Below are 23,414 nucleotides of genomic sequence, written 5' to 3'. Positions count from 1 at the left end.
CATTTGACAATAAAGCGCCACTAATGCAATCTATCCCTCAATGAGCCTCAGCATAATTTGATGGAAATTAGTTTATCTTCTTTACTATTTCATCCTGTTCTTCTTGTTATTCTAATTCTCTTCATAATTTAAATCCTTTCCTAAGGGTACTTAAGATAAAACACCACTCCTCTTCCTCCTCCTCCACGTTTTACTACTCCTCTTCTTTCGTAACCTCCTTCGTTGATATCCTCACCTTATCTTCTCATCTTCTCACCCCCTCTGCTCCTCTTAAAACAACTTCCTTGCTCGCTGTGACTCATCCTTCGCTCCTTGATCCATCAAAATGTCTTACCTGCTTATTTCTTTTCTTTGGCATCTGCTTCTCCTTTCTCAACACCTAATATTTTCTGCAATTTGTTGATCTTCTTTTAAGAAGTGCTTTGGAGGAGTGAACACGTGGAATGATTCATACTCTTACCTGATTATGTTGTGAGCGCCAAAGGAAACAAGATTCGAAACAAGATTGCCTTCCAAAAATATCTTGGTACTTCATGATTTTGTCATGTTACGACATATATTTCTGGAATTTACTTTTTTTTTTTTCGGATAGACTAACACAACAAGGTAGCGCACAACGCAAAGTGAGCGAATATATATATACAGGTGCTGGTCATAAAATTAGAATATTGTGATAAAGTTCATTATTTTCCATAATGTCATGATAAAAATTAAATTGTCATATATTTTAGATTCATTGCACACCAATGAATCGGCCCTTCTCCACAATCTTCCTCAGGGTCCGGTCACCTCTTCTCGTTGTGCAGCGTTTTCTGCCACACTTTTTCCTTCCTACTGACTTCCCACTGAGGTGCCTTGATATAACACTCTGCAAACAGCCGATTCGTTCAGAAATTTCTTTCTGTTTCTCACCCTCTTGCTTGAGGATGTCAGTGATGGCCTTCTGGACAGCAGTCAGGTCAGCAATCTGACCCATGATTGCGGTTTTGAGTAACGAACCAGGCTGGGAGTTTTTAAAGGCCTCAGGAATCTTTTTCAGGTGTTTAGAGTTACTTTGTTGATTCAGATGATTATTTTTATTGCTCGTTCAGAGAACCTTTTCATAATATTCTAATTTTTTGAGACAGGGATTTTGGGTTTTCAAGAGCTGTTTGCCAAAATCATCAAAATTAAAACAATAAAAGACCTGAAATATTTCAGTTGGTGTGCAATGAATCTAAAATATATGACAATTTAATTTTTATCATGACATTATGGAAAATAATGAACTTTATCACAATATTCTAATTTTATGACCAGCACTTGTATATATGTATATACACACACTTGCATATATTTTTATTCCACCACTGCGCTTCACCAAAGGCACGGCGTATTCAGGGCTACAGCATTTTGCACCTTTTTTACGTGTTTTCATCATTCCCTATGCAGCTTGTAGGAAACTGCAAATAGGACTGTGACTTTCTCATGGACAGTCTTCCATAATAAAAGCCAGATTTGTGAAATGCATGACTAATATTGTTTTGCAGATAAATTCTCCTAACTGAGCCGTGGATCTCTCAAGTTCCCCGTAAGTCACATGGGTCTCATCATGATGGTTTCTCCAATAATCGCTTGTATATTTGGGTTGAATAGCCATGTTTTAGTAGGTTTGGGTTGAGCAGTAAAGATCGACAACTTCTTTTATCACTATTTATAGCCTTTGCACTCCTGACCTGCCTGTTCTGTAGTTTTTAGGCCTTAATGATGCCATCTCTTTTGAAATATTCTCCACCAAGCCTCTCAGTTCAGCGGCATGTTTGTTGAAGTAAAGTTTTGCTCAGCTTTAGCAAAGCGGTGACTTCTAGTGGTAAGTGATGCAATGGATTTTATTTCAGGGTATAAGAGTAAAGGGGAGTTTTTCAGCTTATTTTTCTTTCTTAAAAAAAATTGTTAAAACAATGTTTCATCATGTTTTCTTTCACTTCTACTACCTTGAGTTGGTCTATCAGATAAAATCCCAATAAAATACTATAAAATTTGTGATTTGGAATGTAATAGAATACGCAGTGCAAGTGAAATTAATACTTTTACAAGGCTGTGTGTCTTCTTTAATGAGTAAAAACAAGCTATTAAAAGGTTCCTTAAAACCAAAGCTGACTCCGTCTTAATTCTGGTCCAGTTAACATCCTCTATCCCGACCTAGTTTATCAAAAGGACCGACCATTTATCTGTTTCTGACAGCCGCGTCATTCCTCACTGGTGCAGCGATTCCGGTTGATGTCAGTGTGTGTGTGAAATACGCCTGTGACTACGTAAGCATTTGAGGACTAGTGAGAACCTGTCAGGGCCTTTTCACTGTTTGCCCTGTCAACTTTCCGGATTGTCAAACATGCGAGCTAACCTGCCGTGAGTTATGCCGCACTCTGAAACGCACAGCCACGATTCGTCGAACCAATGAAGCTGTTGGCGCCTAAAGCCGCATGCCGAGTAAAACCTTCAAAATCCACTGCAGAGAGCCGCACGAGGCCCAGGTATATTTTTGCCGGTGTGTTGTGATACCAGTGAGGAAATGAGGACAGAGTTATTTGAACAAACACAAAGAAATCTAAGTAGCTAAACAGAAACACGTTCTACGCCTCTCAGACATAAACAGACTCGCAGCTGTGATTAAACCGCCCCCACGGCCCGCTCCCTCCCGCCATTCTGACCATTGTTTCCACCTCCGTTTTGGAAGTCGCTGTTTCTTTATCTCGCTCCCAAGAGAAGAAGCCCTGGGGTTGGGATCACACACACCACCTCCTGTTTACCACGCTCGCCTGCATATGTATTCTTCACACTGCAATCCAACAGTTTGTCCAGATTTCACAGTGAAGATCATGAAAACCACGATGATTGAAATGTTACCACAAGTGCTTCAGGTGTCTCTTAAAGTCACCAATCTGTGTATATTTTTTTTTTTACAAATTGTGGTTTTATAAAGACTCACTCTTAAGTCAGTCAATATCCATGACAATGGAAGGCGTGCATGCACGAGAATAAACAAGTTGTGTCCTTATCAGGCTATGCTAATGCAGCCGTTCACCAGTAAACAGCAGCTTAGAGCTTATTGCACCACCATTATTCGATCTACTTAAATTGCAGTGCAGTTAAATAAACTGTCCAACTTTTAAATAGTGAGATTGACAGCAGCACTCGTTTGTTCTGCTTACCCAAACGTGTCTCCCACTGTATGTGTGTGTGTGTGCGTGTGTGTGCGTGTGTGTGCGTGTGTGTGTGGGTGTGTGCTGGTTCCCTCTCTTGCTGATTTGCATGGTAGCGGAACAGCTTTGCATGACCGACCGTGCTTGGTGTCTTCTAGCTGTTGGCGGCGGGGCCCCCGGGAACAAACTCGCTCCAAACGGCGGGACATTTGAGTATTCAAATCATACTTTCCTACAGGGAACGCTGGGACAGGGATGTTTGTCAGCCTCTGAGAGAGGATGAGAGATGGAGATAAGTATTTGAAACTAGATTGGTGACTGAGATTGCGATTGGAAAAAGAACATGCGTGGAGATAAAATTCCAGCCTGCACTAATGTTAACTATCAGAAGAAGCTGGACTGCTGACAACAAACTTATTGAAATGAGATCCACACTTTCTTTCGACTTTGTATCTTTTCAGAGCCCATTTTCCCCCTGAGCCCACTGCATTCCTTCTATGGTTGCGAGCAAAGGAGACCTTATGATACTAATCCTGCGATTAGTGATGGTGAAAACAGTTTTGTGCAATAGTCCAATTGGAAACCCATGAGCAGCATTTACCACAGAGCGTTTGTTTGTTAATAACAGGATGAATCAAAATATAGCAAAGTGAGCATATGGCTCTTTCAAGGGTGGAGAAACAAACCTTTCATACGTGCAGAGTTAGGACTGGTAAATCAATGACTACCTTTGAAATTAATGACTTAGAAGCAGTTGTGATATTCTTGGTTCTTTGACTTGTTGAACTGAAGGTAAATGTAATTTTTAGTCATGATAATAACGAGTCATAGTAATTCCTAACAAGGTAGATGGCAAGGTTTGCTGAAATAAAATGGCATGCATGACCCCTCAGAAAACATTGAGACACCTTAAGTAAGTGCAGGGCTTGAAACTATTTGTTTTAATGATCTGGCATGTTTGAAATGTGTGCTGGAAGGCGGGCGGGCCTGTGAGAGGCAGCGGACAATGGGGTCAGTGTGAAGGTTGACAGGATGGGCTTGGTTGGTCAGGGGCACACGTGAAAAGTGTGTGTGTGCGTGTGTGTGTGCAGCTCCGACACATGAGACGTGTGTTCATAACATGACTAAATTATGGTTATGAGGGGAAATGGGAAAACCACAGTGTTACCATACAAAAAGCTCCATAACTGGTTTAGAAAAACATCTAAATATTCACTGCATTTAATATCTACATGTATTTCCAGTTAATTGTGTGTAGATGATGCATGAGAAACATTGTTCATTGTTTTGGGCACTCTGACTTGAACGTCATAAATGCCAATTTCTCTCTTTATGGTGAACCGCAGGAGGACATTGTGAATGTAAATTGTGAACATTTAGATTGTTAAGGGGGGGGAATCAGTTTGTTACATCAACAAAATAATGTAGAAGGACTACAATTCAGTTTTGCACACTACCCACAAGGAGATGGGCATGATGTTTGCAAACTGCAGCTGCGTAGCTTGATGAAGGCGTCACTGGTCACAGAATAGACTGAAGGTTTTGGGAGGAGAGTTTGGGGATTCAGATTAATCAAAAATGCTGTGATCAGGATTCTAAATGTTGGCTGGGTTTCTCTGAGACGTTGACTTTCAGGTCCGAACCAATATGGCGGATGAGACGGTGAGACAAACACGACCAGATTAATCCGTTTGAAATGCAAGAAGATGGGCTGACAGTTAATAGAGCAACACCCTGAACTTGTAAAATTCAGAAAATAGTTTTCCGTTTTGTTTATGCTGAGATATAAAGTTTGCTGGTGACAGATCAAGCTATGCAGAGATTTATCTGTAGTTATGCAAAAGCAATTCCAGTGGCAGAGGAAGTAGGATGATAAAGTGAGGCTTGAGTGACTGTAGGGTTTTACTGTCACGCTATCTAAATCTATTTCTAGATTTAGATGCAGCTAAAAATGTATTTCTCTTTAATTGTCATCATGTAAACGGATGGGAGCCATACAGTTGTATCCGAAATAAAGCAGTCCTTTATCAAGCATCTTTGGAATTTTAATTGGCGTAAACAATATTTGTGGACAGCTGAAAAGCTTTACTCTGACTTTTGTCTGCTTTCAACAGCTAAGCGTACCACGGCCGGCTCATCTACATAAATGTGATCGAAACATTTGTCGTATGACCAGAACCGAGTTTTTTTAGCTTTCGGCACTTCCCCCCTTTGTACTTGCTAGAAAAAAACCATGAAATGCACGGGGCGAGGAAAGTGGACGAAAAATAGAGCATTTGGAAAGGAGAGGGGGGGATAGACAAAAAAAAAAAGAGGAGCAGATGACTCAGGGTGAAGTAATGTGGCCCTTTGTGGCCCTCAGCATGCAGCTTTGTGTTTGTATGCTCCTGGCATTCGAGGCAGTGGAGAATGTGCAAACACCACTCGCGCTCGCCCCGCCGGGTTTGTGCGTGTGTTTTCTCATCGCCTCGGTCTGGTCGCACCAAGAAGTTAGAAGGCAGATCCATACTTATAGGGACAGCCGACGACGCGTTCAGGGAACGTTGTAATAGCCGAGAACGCATCTCAGCATGTGAAATGTCAGGTGCAGTGATGTATGGAGTTTTTTGGTAATTAAAAACATTTGTGCAATCAAACAATTATTGTGCAATCAAACAATTATTTTCACAAGACCGCCTGTGTTTCACATTGAAAAGCACAGTGTTCAAATTATGATTTCATATGTTACAACCTAAAACAACCACAATATATACATATATGTAAAACAAAACAAAGTAACTGCTCTCTAAATCTAATAACTGGTTTGGCCACTAACTGCCTTTAATCGTTTTGCAATAGCTGTTACGCTTTTTTTTTTCACCTTACAGGAGGAACTCTGGCAAACTGTTTAAATAATTATTTTAATGTATTCACATTGGAGGTTTTTAAATGTGAACGCTCTGTTTATGATCAGATCAAAGCATATTGATACCTGGACTTTGACTAGGCCATTAAAAACAAAAACTTATTTTTGAGCCGTTCAGAGATTGACCTTTTGTTCTGGATCGTGTTGCTGTATAACCTCGGTTTAAAGACCACAAACTGCTGGATGGAGATTCTCCTGTAGGATTATCTTCTACATGCCAGAGTTTATATTTACAAACTAAAACCACCTTGGTTTACTGGTGCTATGATTTAGTTTTTTTTTTGTTGGCCAGATGTGCCAAGATGAAGCAAACGGTTTTATTATTCTACTGAGTTTGCAGAAAAATTATTTATCTCCGGTCCTGTGACGTTGTCTCATAACAAACGTGAGATGGGTCGTCATTGTGTTTGTGGTCAGCTGTGATTTTGGGTTTGGACCTCTTCCATGGATGCAAGTCTGGCTCAGACTCCTGTCCACTCATGGACGCTGACCTTCAAGTGGCTTTAGAAACGGCACAGCGACCTTTTCCAGATGGAATATTGTTCTTCTCATCTGTTTTTGAATTTCTTTAGATCGCTGGGTGTTGTCTTTGGAGATCTTTATTTTTGTCAGAGAGGTTCTCTTTCAGTGATGGTGGTAAATGTGCTGAGTTGTATTTTTTCGATTTGGCGTTAGACAGCTTTTCTCTCTTAATGAATACAATCTTTCTGTTTCTGTTTTGTATTTTTGTATTCACGTTTTTCTTTTACGTCTGATATTAAAGATGCGTTTCATTTAAATATGACAAAAAGGCAAAAACAATTTTTGAAGGCACCTTAAACCTGGTGTAGTTTTCTATGCAATATAAATATATGCACATGGACATGCTCACATTAACGTTTAACATTTTTCTTACTGATCCTAATAATGTGTTATTTTTACCTTAGATTTGAAGTATTTCCATAAGTAGAGGAGACGCAGATAATTCACCAGCAGAGCACAACAGAGCAGCCTGAAGCATGAAGATTATAGGATTAGAAAATCTGTCGCGATATAAAATTCAGCTCACAATCATCATCAACGTAAGGATCCTTCAAGTCTGGATCAGAATTCTGCGGTTGCAACGTAGAGATCAATTTTAAGGCAAACGTTTTCGACAGAGTACCACCTGACATGCGACTGAGACGTTTGAGGGTTTTACAAGGACCAAGAAGCAAATCAAAGTTGCTACTCGATTTTAAACAACTCGACTCGAGACGTAACGATAAAAAAAAAAAAAAAAAAAAAAAAAAAAGTAGCTAAATGATGCAGGAACAAGCAGGGGAAAACGGTTAAGTACCAATTTTTCTTTTGTCATTTTGTTTCCACTCATCTTTTTCTCCTCTCCTCTCTCTCCTCGTCACCGAGACACGTTTTCTTCCCTTACACGCTTTGTTTTCCGTGTTCCCTCCCATGAATCAGTTGTTTGTTCATTGCAAACAAGGTGGACCGAGTCCAATGTTCCTATCGGTTTACCTGCCCAGAACCAGGACAAGGAAAAAGGTAGCAGGGGGGACGAAGGCGGGGGCTGATGGGGAGCGGAGCTGTTTCCAACAAAGGCCTCCTCAGAGCATGAACAGCCCCTCTCTCATGCCTGCTTACGGCTCTCATGTTACCTCCTCATCCTCCTTGATGCACGGGGCAGAATGAGATGCATTGTACTTGCTCCCCTGCTCGAGACTAAGCTTCCTCCACACACACACACACACACACACACACACACACACACACACACACACACACGCCTAGCTCTACACCGCTCTTTGTGACAGACGTTAGCATGGTTTTCCATGTACTAGTTGTTTCTGTTTTTGTCTGTTGCCTCTGATTGCTCCTCTTTTAAAACATATTTGGAATAAACTCTCCATTTTCACAATGTCACGTCTTTTTTTTATGTGTGTGTTTTTATATTTTTGGCTTTATAATTATTTTCAAAACATGTCATTGATTTTTGTTTTATGTGGTGCACTTCAAAATTTATTTATTTTTTAGCATCATGGCCTTTGTTCACAATAAAAATACTTTTTATTTAAACGTTAGGGCCAATTTAGAGCAGAGACTATGAGGCAAGCTCTCTCACCCAACATTAGCGTCTGACCTCACAAATGCCAGTCAATTAAAGAGTCTCATAAACTCCTTCCTAAGCCTTTTTCCAGAAGAACTGAAGCTGTTAATTAAATTTATTTATAGAGTTCCAATTCATAACAAACATTATCTCAATCCACTGTGACTGTAGAGAAAAAGATGACACTTTGGGTTCTGTTTATGTCGTCTCCATGGATCACTGACTCTCCACAATAACCTGTTCGCTCAGCTTCTGCTTCTTCTTCTTCTTCCACGGTGCGACCTGCTGCCTTTGTCTCTTTTTCCATTATGAGACCCACTGCCATTAGCTTGAGTTCTAGTTTGCATGAGCTCTGCTTGGTTTTATGGATAATTAATTTAATCGTGATCGATTGGATACAGATTGTTCATTATATTAACTTCATTCTTCATTTTTATGTTTCTTTTTGGTCAGTCTACGTAGAAAGGGTAACCAAGACTTCATAAATTGCCTTAATTATTGCAATATAAACTTGGTTAACTGGAAAACCCCAGTTCAACCTGTTTACTGTCTGATGACGGCAGGATGCAGTTGCTTGTCTGTGAAGTACAAACACACTTTTCACGTCAATTTAGACGAGGCGGTGAACACCTAGATGTCGCAATGTCTATATTCTGGAGTTTTTGTACATAAATATGGTCTAAAAGAGCCAGAATTAGTGCAACCTCCATCTGAAGCAACAGCCGTAACGGAGAAAATAACATGTAAAGGCAGCAGAAGAGGCCTACAGGAAGAACTCGCTTCACACACGATTGTAGCGTTTAAATCTGGAACGGAGGACAGAAAACATCAAAACAAAGTTTTCACACCCATTTTTAAAAAGCTTTAACATTATCGTTTTAGCTGTGTAAAACCTTTATGAGAGTGTTGGACTGCATTCTAGCATGATTTCTGTAGGAAACATTAGCGGCTCTGCACTTGTTTTGGTGTGTGTTCCCTCTCACTCCTGTTCAGCAGGTTTAAACGATTAACTCTGCTGGTAGAAACTAACAGGCCAGGAATGTAAACCCGACTGCGCCGGTGCCCTCCTGGATGATGCACGCCTTGCTTCGTCGGTGAACACTTGACCCGGCGCCAAACCTTTATCAGCACTTTAACGCATCGCGATCGTTATTGCGCGACCCTCGCACGTTCTGTTCTGATGCTTTCAAACCGTGTCTGTGCTTGAAGAGTAAAACCAGCCACCACTCATCAGGACTTTTAGTTGAGTTTGGTCAGGTTTCTATGAATTTGTGAGACGTGAGCTTGGTGCCACTCATCGTACTCACGCGTACATAAAATCATGAGTCGTGGGAACCCACATGTTACCTCCAGAGAAATATGCAAAGCAGCAGTTTTTGTTGTTTGGAAAATTTTCAGCAGTGTCTAAGAGAGCCTCAGGTCTTAATTAGCATCCTTTGCTGTGTTTCACATTTCCACCATTCAGGCCTGACTAATATTACACAGGATTAAATAACTTTTTTTTCTATTTCTTGAGAGGCGAGTATGCTTTATTGGGTAAAGCCGCTCAAACGTTCAGAAGAGAAGCAGAGAAATACTTCCTCTTAACGCATCTTCAGAGTTTGGTAGCATTGCAGCTACAGGACAGGCGCTTCGTTTGAAGCCTGGACAATGAACAAAACCTTTTCTGTCTTGGAACTTTGTTTGGAACTCCGCTTTTTATCATCGCTTTGGATTTCTGAGATTTTTATAATGCTTGTTTTATCCTTCCTTTGGTTTCTGGGAATCTAAACAAGGCTTATTTTAGAAAACAACAACAGGTGTTTTCCAAACTCGCAACTTCATCCGACGCATCATTTAAGGACGATAACGACGCTGCTCTCTTGTAGATCTATATTTCTCAACGCTGCTTAAAGAGGAACAAACCTAGCAGAGATTTTCAGGCTCTTTGTAGTTGAATTTTCCGACATTTTTAATTCCAGCTATATATTATTTGTTGCTTCTTCTGTAACGGCATCATAGAAAAAGATTTGTACAGGATCTTCACTTATAAAACTGCCTTTGATAGTATTTTACTTGGTGTATAGTCATTGGAAAACGACCGTTTGTCTCATTGTACTACAATAACAGCAGAAAGACCAGCAGAGTTTCTAACCCAGCTAAATCAAATGGGGAAAAAAAAATGTTGCTGATGCATAGGATCTCAATGCTCGATGGTTTAAGCTGAGGTGACACATGCTCTTCTTCTGCTCTTTATCGTGCGCCGCTCTTAGCTGCCATCTGAACTGTTTGGTTTTTTTGTTTTCATGTCTGCTGCTGGAATGTGGCTCTGCGATCTCACATTTCTGCTTGCCATGACTCAGCATTTCATTCCCACTTTGAAACTTCAAATCGTCTACAAAATCCTGCCATAAGCCGACTCAGAGACTCCAAGAAATACAAATTACCTGCATATTTGGCTTTGCGGTTACAGTTCGTGTGACTAAATGAGTCTTTTTTTTCTGAGTATTTATTATCATGCTACAGAAAACTTTCCCCAGAGGTGAAGTTGCTCATATTTTGGACATGCACTGATTGAGTGCTACCACATGTGTCCATTCATCATTGAAGCTTACCTAAGTGTCGCTGTGTGATACTGAAGCACAAAATGATGAATTCCTCTTCCGGTCCACATGTTGTCACGCCACGACTCTCGAGCTTTTTTGTATTTCACTGGGATTTTATGTGACAGACCAACACCAAGTAGCTCGTAGCATTGAAAAAGGAAAGGAACACATGTGAACAAGCACAAATCTCAAATGTTTCATGTGATTTTTGCACTCGACTCATCGAGTCGGTGCTTTTTAGAATCAAGTTTTTGCTAATTTAGACTGATGTTTGGGCCCATTCTTCTTTCCTGTAGGTGGCTCAGACTCGATCTCACTGCTTGGAGAGCATCTTTGAACGTCAGGTTTTCATGACGCCATTTTTATTTATTTTTTTTTTTCTTGTCAAATAAGGTGATCAATGTCTGAACTCAAATTCGGATCCCAAATTCAACTGAGAATTTAAGCAAAAATTGAAAGTTTCTTTTTCTTAGACATGCTTTGTCCAGTGGCTAGAAGTGCAAAAATGATAAAGACCTGCATGAAAAGGCTTCCAGTGAATACTATGGGCCACGTGCCATAGCCCTTCTGCTCCACAAGTGCCACAATGTCATAATTATAAAGTAGTAATTAAAATACTTGTTCTTGTTACTTTCAACGTGACCAAATGTGGAAATAGTTCAGGCTTATCAGTACATTTCCAACATCCGGGTTCCTTTAGCAGCTTAAAGCTGAATTACGCAGAAGTACGAAGGCAGAATGAGGGTAATATTTGATCTGTCGTTACATCACTGAACTGGCTGTGAAGGCAGTGCATCAGCAGAAGACACGCAGACATGATATAACTCAGCGTCTCCAGAGATGTCCGCTTAAAGCGTGTGTGAGCAAACTTTGGTGTTTGATGTGTTCCCCTCCTCTACTCCCTGTTATCCTGAGCTCTACTTTAACACTTATTTGATCCACCGCCTCAAAGGAAATCGCACTCTCCTACTGTAAACACACTTTCAGTCACTTTCCAGAATCTTCCATGTTCTCAGATGCGTCTTGTTTACGAAGAAGGTGGGGAGAGCATCAGTGCCAAAAAGAGAAAAGTTCTTGCATTTCATCTGTGATTCTTCCATTAAATAAAAATGTCATGATATGCTAAATTATTTTCATTGCCTGTTGGGTAAAACAAGATGTTGAAGATCATCTCGCGTTGCTGATGATTTAAGTGTGACTTCACTGGGGGTTACCGTGTTTAGTCAGGGATTTTTTTTGGCACGTCTTCGTTTCGTCTCTCTTTGTCTTTAAGCCCTGGGGCTTGCTGATGCTGTTCATGTCGCTTTCTAAATTGCTGTGCGATGGAGCCATTCCTCACTTTTACTTGTAACTATTTCCCAAGGCACCAACTGATCTTCTTAGACATCCAGACTCCACAGGTGGCTGATGACACGGAGATGGTTGTATTTTTAATTTTTTTTTTTGATGATACACTCCACATCTTTTTATTTTTTTTGCCAGCATACGACTTCGCCAGGTCTAAAAATAGCTCAGAGAGCCAGTTTTACATTTGTTCCATTACGAACTCCACGAGCACAAAAGGGAAAATTCCTGCGTTGCACTGAGTTGTTGTCAAGAGCCAGCGAGTGCAGGACGTTGACGTCTTTGCATGCTTGTTGCCAGAGCAATCCTCCATTAAAGCCCTCATTGTTTTCAGAAAGGTGAGGCTCTTTCTGAAACCCCTGTGTGCGTTAATGAGGTGAGAGAGTTACAGTTACACAATTAGGACCGTGCCGCGGTTAGGAGAGAAACGCAGTGAATATGGGTTCATCATAAATCGCCACCGTGGTCCTTGAGGCTGCAAGCGTGAATGTGCACGTGTGCCGGAGTGGGAGGGGGCGGGGTGGGACTGGGGAGGAGGTCGGCCTTATTATTTGTCACACAGTAAGATGTGGATGTTTGAACAATGTCCGCTGTTTGAGGGGATGCAGTGGGTTTCCTCTTGGCTATAAAGCGGCCGGATCAGGTTCCTGTTGTGATAATCAGCTCCTGTTCCAGGGATCACATCGGTCTGGAGGAGCGAGTAGCGCCGCAGAGGTCAGTCCGTGGACAGGACTTGGAATGTAATATCACGGATGGTGAGCCTCGACATTTAGCCGTGCTCGGTCCCACTTTCTGAGCTCCCGTTGACATGAGATGAAGATTGGCTCCGGTTCTCCAGAGAGGGGTTGTTTTTCCTATGAACTGCGCTGTGTAAACACCAGTCCAGCCCCTGCACTCTGGAACATCTCACTCCTCTAGTCATATGTCATATGTCCGCCCCACACACACTCACACACTCACACACACACACACACAAAGACAAGTGAAGTTTGGTTTCAACATCGCAGTATTCCTCTTAAGTCAGTTACTGTGACTTCTTTCCACACTGCGCCACGGTTTTATAATTTCATTTAATCACCACTCTATCACTGTGAGATTGACTTTGAACTTATTTAGCAAACCGGTACTATTTTGTATAATTCTGTGATAAATCTGAGCACAAACAAACACAGGGTAATAAATGTGCTTCAGCATGGATTATGCTAATGACACACGACTTCATATTTCTGAGTCAACACATCACTGCCATTTGCTACGTGCGGTAGCGTTCATAATACCACCGGGCGGCGGGTCAGAATTACCTTCAACTTAACGCAGAAAAGGTTGCAAAAATACAAGATTGGAGATTTCCACTCTAATTTAAGACTATTGAGTTTTCAAGTTTAAAGTTTTCTTTCTGTTTTTCAGATATAGTTTATTTTTTTTTTATTTTTTTTTTATCTTTATCTGTGAGGCATGTGTTTTTATCTTTGCCCAAACCTAATTTTACACCTTGACAAGGCAGAGAACCAACATCACCGCTTCCTATTGCTTGGAAGTGACGGAGTAAAATAGTTAGTCATAACTCGTATAATAAGAGAGAGATGTTTTCTACTGCAGAGTCAATAACTGACTACGATAACCTGCAAAGGGTTATGGCTGAAATGTGTGATTAAATAGTGCTGAGATGTCGTGAAACTCCCCCTTTGAACAAAACACTTATGTTGTTTTGAAGAACTGCAAAGCCAAACCATCTAACAGGATCATAAGCTGTCCCTTATCCAACGTATTCGCGTGTAACCCTGTTGTTGAAGTTGAAGCTGCCGTATATTCAGTTGATATTTTGCATGCTTAAAATTATTTGAGGCAAATACGGAAAAGGGTATCTGCAGAGTAAATATAGCTGTGACTGATCCAGTTTTGTTTTTTTTGACTACATTTTCATTAAAAGTTGCACAGGTGTTTCATTTATTTGTACTTTAGTATTTTTCTGATCAGAAATCCCAAGTTGCTCGTTCACAGAGGCTCGGGGGGGCTGAAGGTGTTTCATGCTGAGCTGCTGGAAGGGAAGCGACAGGGAGGATGAAAAGCAGAAGTTAAGTGGCTTTCTTGGCGGGACATAAAAGTCTTTGTGTTATTCACACATGCTGAGTCTTTATTTAAAGATGGTCTGTCTTTAGATGAGCCACCCTGTAGCTTTTCGATAAACCCACACGGCTGAAACAAAAGTGACACAACTGGACAAACTTAAATAACCCTACGCTAAACTTGACGGCGTTTGTAATTTAGCGTTTTTGAATGAAATATAAGCCCTGAATTGACGACGGCAGAAAGTTAACCACAACAGGAAGTAGTTGTTAGATTATTGGTTCATATCAAATCTTGGCTTATTGTTTAGTCATTCTGAAACCAGCTTGAAATTAAGCAAAATGAAATCTCAATGTCTGATAATGATTTGGTGTAGAAAGAATTTCACAGCGTCCAAAACTTCAACATGCAGCAATCAGTTTATGGAGATGATGGCGTTTTCTCATAACAATTTTATAGCAGCTGCTAAAACGGCAGTAAAAATTTGACGTTCCCTCTCATTAATGGTGCCTCGTTGCTTTGTTTGCAACCAAGGAAAACAAGTGTTTGGGAATAGAATCAAATGACTAAGTGAAGAATGCCTAATCCATAATTAATTTCACTTATAATGAGTTCATTGGTGCAAAGATTGAACAGGAAGCAGTGGGAAACCTGACGCTTGACAACATAAAGGATGCAGTGCGAGAGCCGCCTCCCCTCCAGGCAAGGCATGCTGTCTGTACAGTAAATGCAATAACACATGCAGCTTTTCACACTCGCATAATCCCAAGTAACAACACTCTCCTAACCTTTACATGCACAACCTGATGTCCGCCGTGTACACAAACGTGTGGGGTGATCAAGTAGCTGACGACCTGTACGCATTTCTCATAAAGCTAAAATTGAAATCAGATATTTTACCCTCGTTCTGCTCTCACAGCAAACTGAATGCGAGATTAAGAAAAGTGGGTATTTTTCTGAAGGCAGCAGTGGTTTGTGGAGTCTGAACCCTTTGCATTTCAGTGGTGTGGTAAAGAGGTGTGTCTGCGTAGACTTGGCAGTCACTTTCTGCGGTCGGTGGGCCGAGTGTTTTTTGAGCGGTCGGTGGAGGGTTTTATGACTTGCCTTGTTTCTTGAGTTTTCCGTATCGAGAGGAGCGGCAACGGCGGGGAGTTTATGGTAGACTGGCTGGCATTAAGAGTCGCCTGTAGAAGATGATTGGTGGTGGATTTGTGCGCTTGAAGTCTGTTCTGATCTCGGCTCTGTGGGTGTTTCGTAATTACAGATGGTAGAACTGGGTCTCAGTTGTGGCGGTCCTATGTTACTGATTCATGTAGCTATTACATGAATCACTGCTGTCACAGAGCTTTTGGGCTGTTGTTGGAAAAGAGTAAAGTCTGAGTTTATTGATGTCTGTATTGTCTAATTGTCCAGGAGCCAGAACCGTTCCCTGCAGGCGTCTGTCAGGATTAAAAAGAAACCTAAAACTTGGAGAGAAAATCTGAAAAAAGTAAAATAAAAACGAGGGAAAAATCTCTGTCACGTTGTCCCTGTTTCCATTGCATGTTTTTTCAGGCATAAAAATACTTTTTCACCCCAATTAACAGAAATAGTTTTCAGTTTAATTTGTATCAATATTTTCTGAAGCCCATTTTGATGTATTGCATTAGAAAAGATGAGAAAAAGATGAAAATATTAGAATTCAAAACAACTTTTTCATTTTCTCAAAAAAAGGTTTTACGTGATGTTTTTTTTTCTTTTTGGCTTTTTCTGAAAAAGAGTTACTGCGCTAAAGGGAAGATGGAAACTAATTTCTAATTTCTGATGTAGCAAACATTTATGTACCTCATGCGACTGATCATCTGCTTCCGCTGTCAGCATGCATTAAAACATTAAAACTGTTTCTTTCTCTATGTCTCAACATGCAGCTTGCCCCATAATACACTCCATTATCAGTAAGCGCCATTCACTTTAGAGTCTAATTTTAGTTTTCAGTGACGTTTGAGTTTGAAGCTTCAATAGATGCTAAGCATTGATCCTTGGCATTTGATCTTTTCCATCTTCTGACAAAGTCTTTACAGATTTCCACATTTCAAAGGCAATGACACCATTCTGTTGACTCCTGCTCTGCTTGCCTTGAATATTGGATAATAGTCTTTCAATGGGATGCTATTTCAAGACCATCACTGAAAAACAGTGTTTGTTTCTTTTTACTATCATAAAACAAAAACAGAATAACACCAAGGTTCCCTTTTTTTAGCATCCTACATGAGTGATTTGCATGGTTAGCATTAGCTATCCTCATCGAACTCAAGTCGCTGCCGTTAATTTACGAAGTCCTTAACAAAATGGCTCCCATCTACTCCAAGGCGCTCGCAAATGTCACAACAGAGTCACTCTGACCACCACAGGATTGTCAGCCAGTAGTGCGTACATCACACTCAAGCAAATCCAGACTATTGTCTTGAATTTTATGAAGATCCAAAGGTCATTTCATGTGTTGTGAAATGTCCTACCATGCTCTACCAGAACAGAGACATCGTAACTCTTGGAGTCCTGACTCTTCAGAAAGTATCTCCTACTCTTATGAATGCCCTAGTCTCTCTGCTGCACTCTGTCTTCACCTCCCTCCATTTCTACACTTTCACCCATTTCTGATAGTATTTCTACACTAATGCTATCAAACGATCCTTCGATGAGGATAGCTAATGCTAACCATGTAAATCACTCATATAGGATGCTGAAAAAGGGAACGTTGGTGTTATTCTGTTTTTGTTTATGATAAAAAAACAGGTTCTGTCACCATTGACAGAACCTGTCAAATTGTCTTTTTTTTTACTGTTAGCTTTGATATTCACTGCATTGTAGCCTCGTTTGGAAGCCGCTTTGAATAAAAAGTGTCTGCCAAATGCATAGACATCTGCAACTAATGAGCAACAAGCTACGTAGAATAGCTTTGTTCAGTTAAAATCAAGTGAATAACATTTATTACTTGGATGACTGTAGTTTATTGTCTTGGTTTGATTTACTTCATGGACTCTCTTGACACAGTTAATGTTTGATTCGCTCTCAAAATGGGTCAGAGGTCTTGAATGTGTGTCGAAAAGACAACCTTCATGTGCTTTTTGTGTCTTGTTGTTGACTGTGGTCAGCGGCGGTAGCCAGCAGCTGGGGCGTGGTGGACTTGCTGTGTATCTTGGCAGCGTTACAAGCCAGGCCTGGATTTTGTGATGTGGTTGATTGGGAGAGCATGTTGGGGAACTAAGAGACAGACTGTGTTTGTGCTGTAGGGGGGGGGACAAAAGAGGGAAAGGGGGGAAAAAGACAGGGTGTGTGTGTTTGTTAGGAGGGTGTGCCTGTTGGTTAGCCAGAAGGTGTATTTGTGTTATTGTGTCATTTGAAGGTGGAGACCACGGTCCCCTTTCCTGTAAGTAGTTAGAGTCTGGCCAGATGGAGAATCTTGGCTCAACAATGGGAAAGCAACACAACAAGTGAGCAGATATAACCAGTTTGAATGTTTTTACGTGAGCTAACGTGTGAGGGAGGAGTCTGTCCAACTGCTTAAATCTTTTTTTTTTTCCTGTTCCTCATTTTGAGCTTATTTTTACGTGCTATAAGAGAAATTATTTTAAAACTGTGTGTGTGTGTGTGTGTGCATGTGTGTGTGTGTGTGTGTGCGTGTGTGTGTGTCTGTGGTGTCCTGTGTGGTGTGGCCACTGAAGTGAACCAGACTGCGTTAACTATTGATGAGGGCAGGGTTTCCCTGTAACAGCCTCCCTCGCTCAGTTGACTTCTGATAGACGTTCTCATCTCATATCCGTGGAAAAGCTTTGTGGAAACACCTGAGCATGTTTGTGTGAACACTTGGATATGACTGATAGGAAGATAAGATGCAGTTACTCCTTTGTGTTTCCGTCCACATTGACCGAGTTGCTTGACAAGCGGCCTGGTCGTATTAGCGTGCGTGCTAGTGTGTGTGTGTGTGTGTTTGTTTCCCTGAACTTATGAAGTCCAAAAACTGTCAATCTATTGCACTTCTGGGAGTCTGGGGACGTGTTTGCACTCTTTCCTCAAAGGTTATTGAAACTTTATGTGGATTAAAATTTGCTTTAGGAGTCATATTGCTTGAGATGTAGGCTGCGTACAGTAAGTGTGCACTTTTGGAGTTTTGGTTGTAAGTTTGTTTTTTTTTGTTTTGATTTTTTTAACCTTATTTCTACATTATTTTTTAATAGTTGATGTAAAATTATGACCTTGTAAAATTCCTCCTTAAGGTTCTGATTTTTAATATTTAATTTTGTCAAGGTATAAGAATACAAAGACAAAAATAGTTAATATTTAAAAAATAAAATGAAATAAATTTGCAAACAAAAGTTAGAAGAGCACATGTTGCATTTGTGTCTTGATGGATCTGTTAAATTGTTTTCTACTGTTTTTGGGATATTCTTCTAATAATATATTTATAATTTATAGTTTTACTGAAACGTGTTCCTAACAGCTCCATAAAACAATGAAATGTTTATCACGAGGCTGCTTTGCTATTTAAAGCTTCTTTTTTCTTTTCTTTTCTTTTTTCTTTTTGGTGAGAAAATTTGATAGTGATGAATTTGAGAATTTAACATTTACCTTTAGTTCATCACAATAAGCACTTTCTTGGTTGAATTATGTTTGAGGTTCTTATTTTAACTCTTGTCTTGTGTTATACGCATTTCAGGGTTCGGTTCCTAATAAACCAGCAAATCATTGCCTAGCTGAGACAGATCTTGCAAAAATATGAGTACACAACCTTTACATTTCAAAGACTTATTATGTTGTATCTAAGCAGAATTTTGATTTTCTTTTTTTTTTTTTTTTTTTTTAAGTTTTCCAGTTCGGCTTCATCTTTCTTTAATGCATAATAAAACACTGGCATCTATCATGTCTGATTTTGTGAAGCTGAAAGCAGATTTAAATAGCTTTTAAAGCCAATAATGATCGAATAATTTAAGTATTAACACACTAAATATGACTTGGGCTGTACTTTATTTCTGCAACAGTTTCACACAATTGCATTTGTCTACAAACTGTAAATTGCTGAGTTAAAATCACCCATGGTTAAATGTATATTTTCCTTCTTGTTGCAGTTCCCAGAGTGTGGATTTTATGGCATCTATGACAAGATTTTGCTGTTCAAGCATGACATAACCTCCAACAATGTCCTGCAACGGGTCAAATCCACAAGTGACATTCAGGAGGGAGATCTGGTGGAAGTGGTGCTTTCAGGTGAGTCTTTCCCCAGCAACAGTGCAGCTCTCTTCCTGTCTTCCTGCCTGCTTCAGTTCACAACAGACGGCCTTATTTTACCGTCACACACACGAGGCTACTTTCTTCTCTGTTTCAAACATCATCAGAGAGAAAATCAATCTGCTTTCCAATTTTTACTTGCACTTAATCTATCAAACATTTATGCTTTATGTTGAGTAACGCTGACATGACTTTTTTTTTTTCTTTCTCTAACACCCACAGCTGCCGCTCTGTTTAACTTTTGTCTCTTTTTAGCGGCAGCCACATTTGAGGATTTCCAGATTCGGCCCCATGCGCTCAACGTCCACTCGTACCGAGCCCCGGCCTTCTGCGATCACTGCGGAGAGATGCTGTTTGGACTGGTCAGACAAGGCCTGAAGTGTGATGGTGAGAAGCAGAGGATGCTACGATTATCAGAAAACGCATGCAATGGCACCTAAAGACATCTTTTCTGATGTCTTTGTGGGTTGTAAGTGATCTCTTACAACCCACAAATGTTCTTCTTCTCCTCCTTTCTGCTGCACTGTTTATTTCTACCTACCTTATTTTTTTGATCTTTGCATCCCCCTGCAGGATGTGGGCTGAACTACCACAAGCGCTGCGCATTCAGCATACCCAACAACTGCAGTGGAGCACGCAAGCGACGGCTGTCCACCACCTCTCTGAGCAGCAGTCAGTCCCTGCGTCTCTCCACCAGCGAGTCGGTCTACAGCGTGGGGACAGCCTCCACCTGCTCCGAAGAAACCAGTTTAATTCGCTCTCACACACAAATGGTAATTCATGCACAGGGCGCTGCGGTGTATGTCAGTTTGATAATTGAAACTCGGATAAATAAATAAAGCAAGACCGTCTCCTCAAATAACCTTCGGCTAGTTGATCGTTTTGCATCAGTACGGTGGTTTTGTAGCTGATAATATTCATTGAATTACTAATTAAAAAAAACATATTTTTTGACAATGGAGACATTTTTACTCAGGCATGTTTGCTCTAAACATGTTTGCTCTAAATGTTTTTGTGACAAAGGCATGCAGCTTTGGAGGTTTCCAGATATCCATCTAAAAACCTCCAAAATACCTTGCAGAACTACATTCCACACATAGCTGTCAACAAGCACAGCAATTTTACACAAACGGCAACACAGTTTAAAGCAAACGACTTTTTAAATGTAAACATTTTTTAAATCAGTTTCTGATCTATCGAAATGTTGTCTGGGGACTTTCATGGGTTTGGGATCATCACTTGACTCCCCAACTATCAACTGGCTCACACTCATCATGCTGCTGTTGTGTAATATTTCTGGACAGCTACATGCAATTGTTTTGGGTAAAGAAACACTCAGAGATCCGTTTTAGCTGCAAACGTTGCAGTGATACATCTGTTGATATCTGCTAACCGCAGTGTTTTCCACTCGACATGATGCATATATGCAGAGATTCATTATGCAACAATGTTTTTAGAAAAGATGTAAAGCATTTGTGTTTAATTTTCTAATCGTTACATTAACACTAAAACATTGACTGTATTCAAACTTACAAATGCAATGTTTCTGAAGCATTACTGCCACGAAGAAAGAAGAAAAATATTACCCCTCTGTATTTCATGAAGTTGAGGAATGAAGCTTATTTATGCCTTCCATTTTTAATCTGAAACTTTATTTTCCAACTTTGAAGTTGTCGAGATAGAAATATCAAATTCAATCGGAATGGCACGGATTTGAAAACTGTTTATTTACACCTCTGACAATTTGTGTCTCATTAAATACAGAATTACTACGACATGTCCAATACAGCAATGATGATAAAACTTATGTTGAAGCAACACTTTCCTTTCTCCTTTGATGATTATTTGCAATTGTCCCACACTATTTGTAATATTTATTAAGAGCCTTAGTCCCTGTACATATCAATCAGCTTATATCTTTCTTCTTTTTGTTTTTTACTTTAAAGTTGACTTCGATGTAATTCACATATCCAGATTCCAACTTTACACATAAGGCGAAATAATGCAACACTTAAAGTAGCAAGTAAAATTTTATTGTTTTTTTTTTTTTTTTTTCATACCGGGAAATGCTGAGGATACACTGGGCAATTTAACTATTTAGTTTAGTTTCATATGTAGTTTAATATGTAATGAAAACATATAACCAAAAGTAGATAATTATATTCTTTATTCTCTTTAAGCTAAATCACCTTCAATATTACAGTTTTTTTCCCCCTTCTCTATCTTCCAAGCCACGGACTCCCAGTGAGGCGCGGCGCTTCTACACAGGCCGGCCTGTTCATCTGGACAAGATCCTGATGACGAAGGTGAAGGTGCCCCACACATTTGCTATTCACTCGTACACACGGCCAACGGTGTGCCAGTACTGCAAGAGACTTCTCCGAGGATTGTTCAGGCAGGGCCTACAGTGCAAAGGTGAGCACAGACGAACAGGGATGTGTTTTTAAATCGCTTCTGTGAAATAAAATATTAAATAATTATTTAATGTCTTATAGCTCTGTTGAAATGAACCTTTCCTTGTATTCCTCCTAGACTGTAAATTCAATTGTCATAAACGCTGTGCATACAAGGTTCCTAATGATTGCCTCGGGGAGACCATTGGAGGTGAGCAGACATAGATTCTACGTCTAATGCATTTACATGGCTGCGTTGTGTGTAAGCTGCATGGATTTGATGAAAACGTGCATGTTTCCTTTGTTAGAACTAATATAACCATGTTACATATCTTAAATATTCCAAATGACATATTGTCTAATAATACTAAAACTCACTGGCCCTAATGTTTTTATCTCTTCAGACAACAGAAGTAACTGTGGTAAGTATAATCAGTGCTCGGATGCATGCAAGCATGAGGCCTGGTCGTTGCTTTCCTGCTCTATTTCGCTCGATTCAGATCTCGCTTACAGCTCTGTGCGAAGCAAAGCGGAGAACAAGGTGCTGGTTTTTATCAGGCTGGTAAAGATGTGCTTTGCTCTTAAAATTCAGCTGAACAGTCTTTTTACTATTTCTGAGTGCCAGTGGTACCGTATTTTTTGGATTATAAGCCGCTACTCCCCCCCCACACACACTTTGAACCAAGCAGCTAACAGCCCAGTGCGGCTTTCCTGTGGATTTTTCTTCAACCACCAGGGGGCGCTTTAGCAGGAAGTGAATCATTGGAAGTCAAAATTGGAAATCAAAGAAGAACGTGCTAATTTTCATTTGGAACAAGTACATGCTAGCAGCAGGCACGACAGAGAAATTTCTTCAAACTCATATGATGCAGCTTTTAAGTTGAAGGTTATCGATCTGACAGTACAGATCGATAGCCGCTGCACGTAAGATCAGCGTGAACGAATCCTTGGTTCGGTGTTGGAGACAGAGGGTTGCGTCTTTAGTAGCAGATTTATTGCAGCCCTCTGCTGCTTCCTTGTGAAAAACCGAGAGCGGCGGAGATACCAGCGGCTTATAGCCTGGTGCGGCTTGTGTAGTTTTACATTTCCAGTTTTTTTATTTTAATTTTAAACACTTTGTGGGTGCGGCTTATAGTCCAGAAAATACGGTACTAATTGTAATGGCAGAGAAGTAGCAAACAGTGGTGGCTTTCACTGTATTTGGAATAGATTAGTTTTAATTAAGTTCAACTCAGACCCTCTCTCCTCTTTGCTCTTGCACTAGACATGCTGAGTCCCAGCGCCGACACCGAAGTGCCCATGGACTTCAGCAGTGAGTACGACACCTCGGACAAGTCTTCAATGGATGACTCGGATGAGGCCTGCAGCATCCCCGGGTCCTTTTCTCCAGACAACAACCAGGATGGGACAGGTGGAGACCAAAGGTACGAGGAGATTTTAGACGACTGCTTTCCAAACTATTGTTACTTACTTACAAACCTTTGGCACAATAAGCAAAGTAGTGAAATTACTCAGAGGTCACAAAAATGTTGTATTTTATATTGAAAAAATGTTGTATTTTATATTGAAACATATATGTTTCAATATAAAATA

The 23,414-nt window shown here is 40.3% G+C and overlaps 1 protein-coding gene across 2 annotated transcripts in view; it reads left to right on the top strand.

Annotated features, from left to right (window-relative positions):
• The window catches only part of prkd2 (protein kinase D2), a 45,546-nt gene that overhangs the window by 8,508 nt on the left and 13,624 nt on the right, over positions 1 to 23,414 (top strand). Inside the window, exons 2-8 of one of the 2 annotated variants that reach the window (XM_007549430.2) lie at positions 19,269 to 19,407; positions 19,684 to 19,815; positions 20,002 to 20,201; positions 21,660 to 21,843; positions 21,961 to 22,032; positions 22,226 to 22,243; positions 23,086 to 23,245. In XM_007549430.2, the coding sequence (XP_007549492.1) occupies positions 19,269 to 19,407; positions 19,684 to 19,815; positions 20,002 to 20,201; positions 21,660 to 21,843; positions 21,961 to 22,032; positions 22,226 to 22,243; positions 23,086 to 23,245 (905 nt within the window). The remainder of the gene's footprint in view (positions 1 to 19,268; positions 19,408 to 19,683; positions 19,816 to 20,001; positions 20,202 to 21,659; positions 21,844 to 21,960; positions 22,033 to 22,225; positions 22,244 to 23,085; positions 23,246 to 23,414) is intronic. The other variant, XM_007549431.2, reaches the window with a different exon arrangement.

Source organism: Poecilia formosa, unplaced genomic scaffold (genome assembly GCF_000485575.1).
Source record: "Poecilia formosa unplaced genomic scaffold, Poecilia_formosa-5.1.2 Scaffold31, whole genome shotgun sequence".
In the NCBI taxonomy this organism is placed as follows: Eukaryota; Metazoa; Chordata; class Actinopteri; order Cyprinodontiformes; family Poeciliidae; genus Poecilia; species Poecilia formosa.
This window is presented reverse-complemented; position numbering and strand designations above follow the sequence as displayed.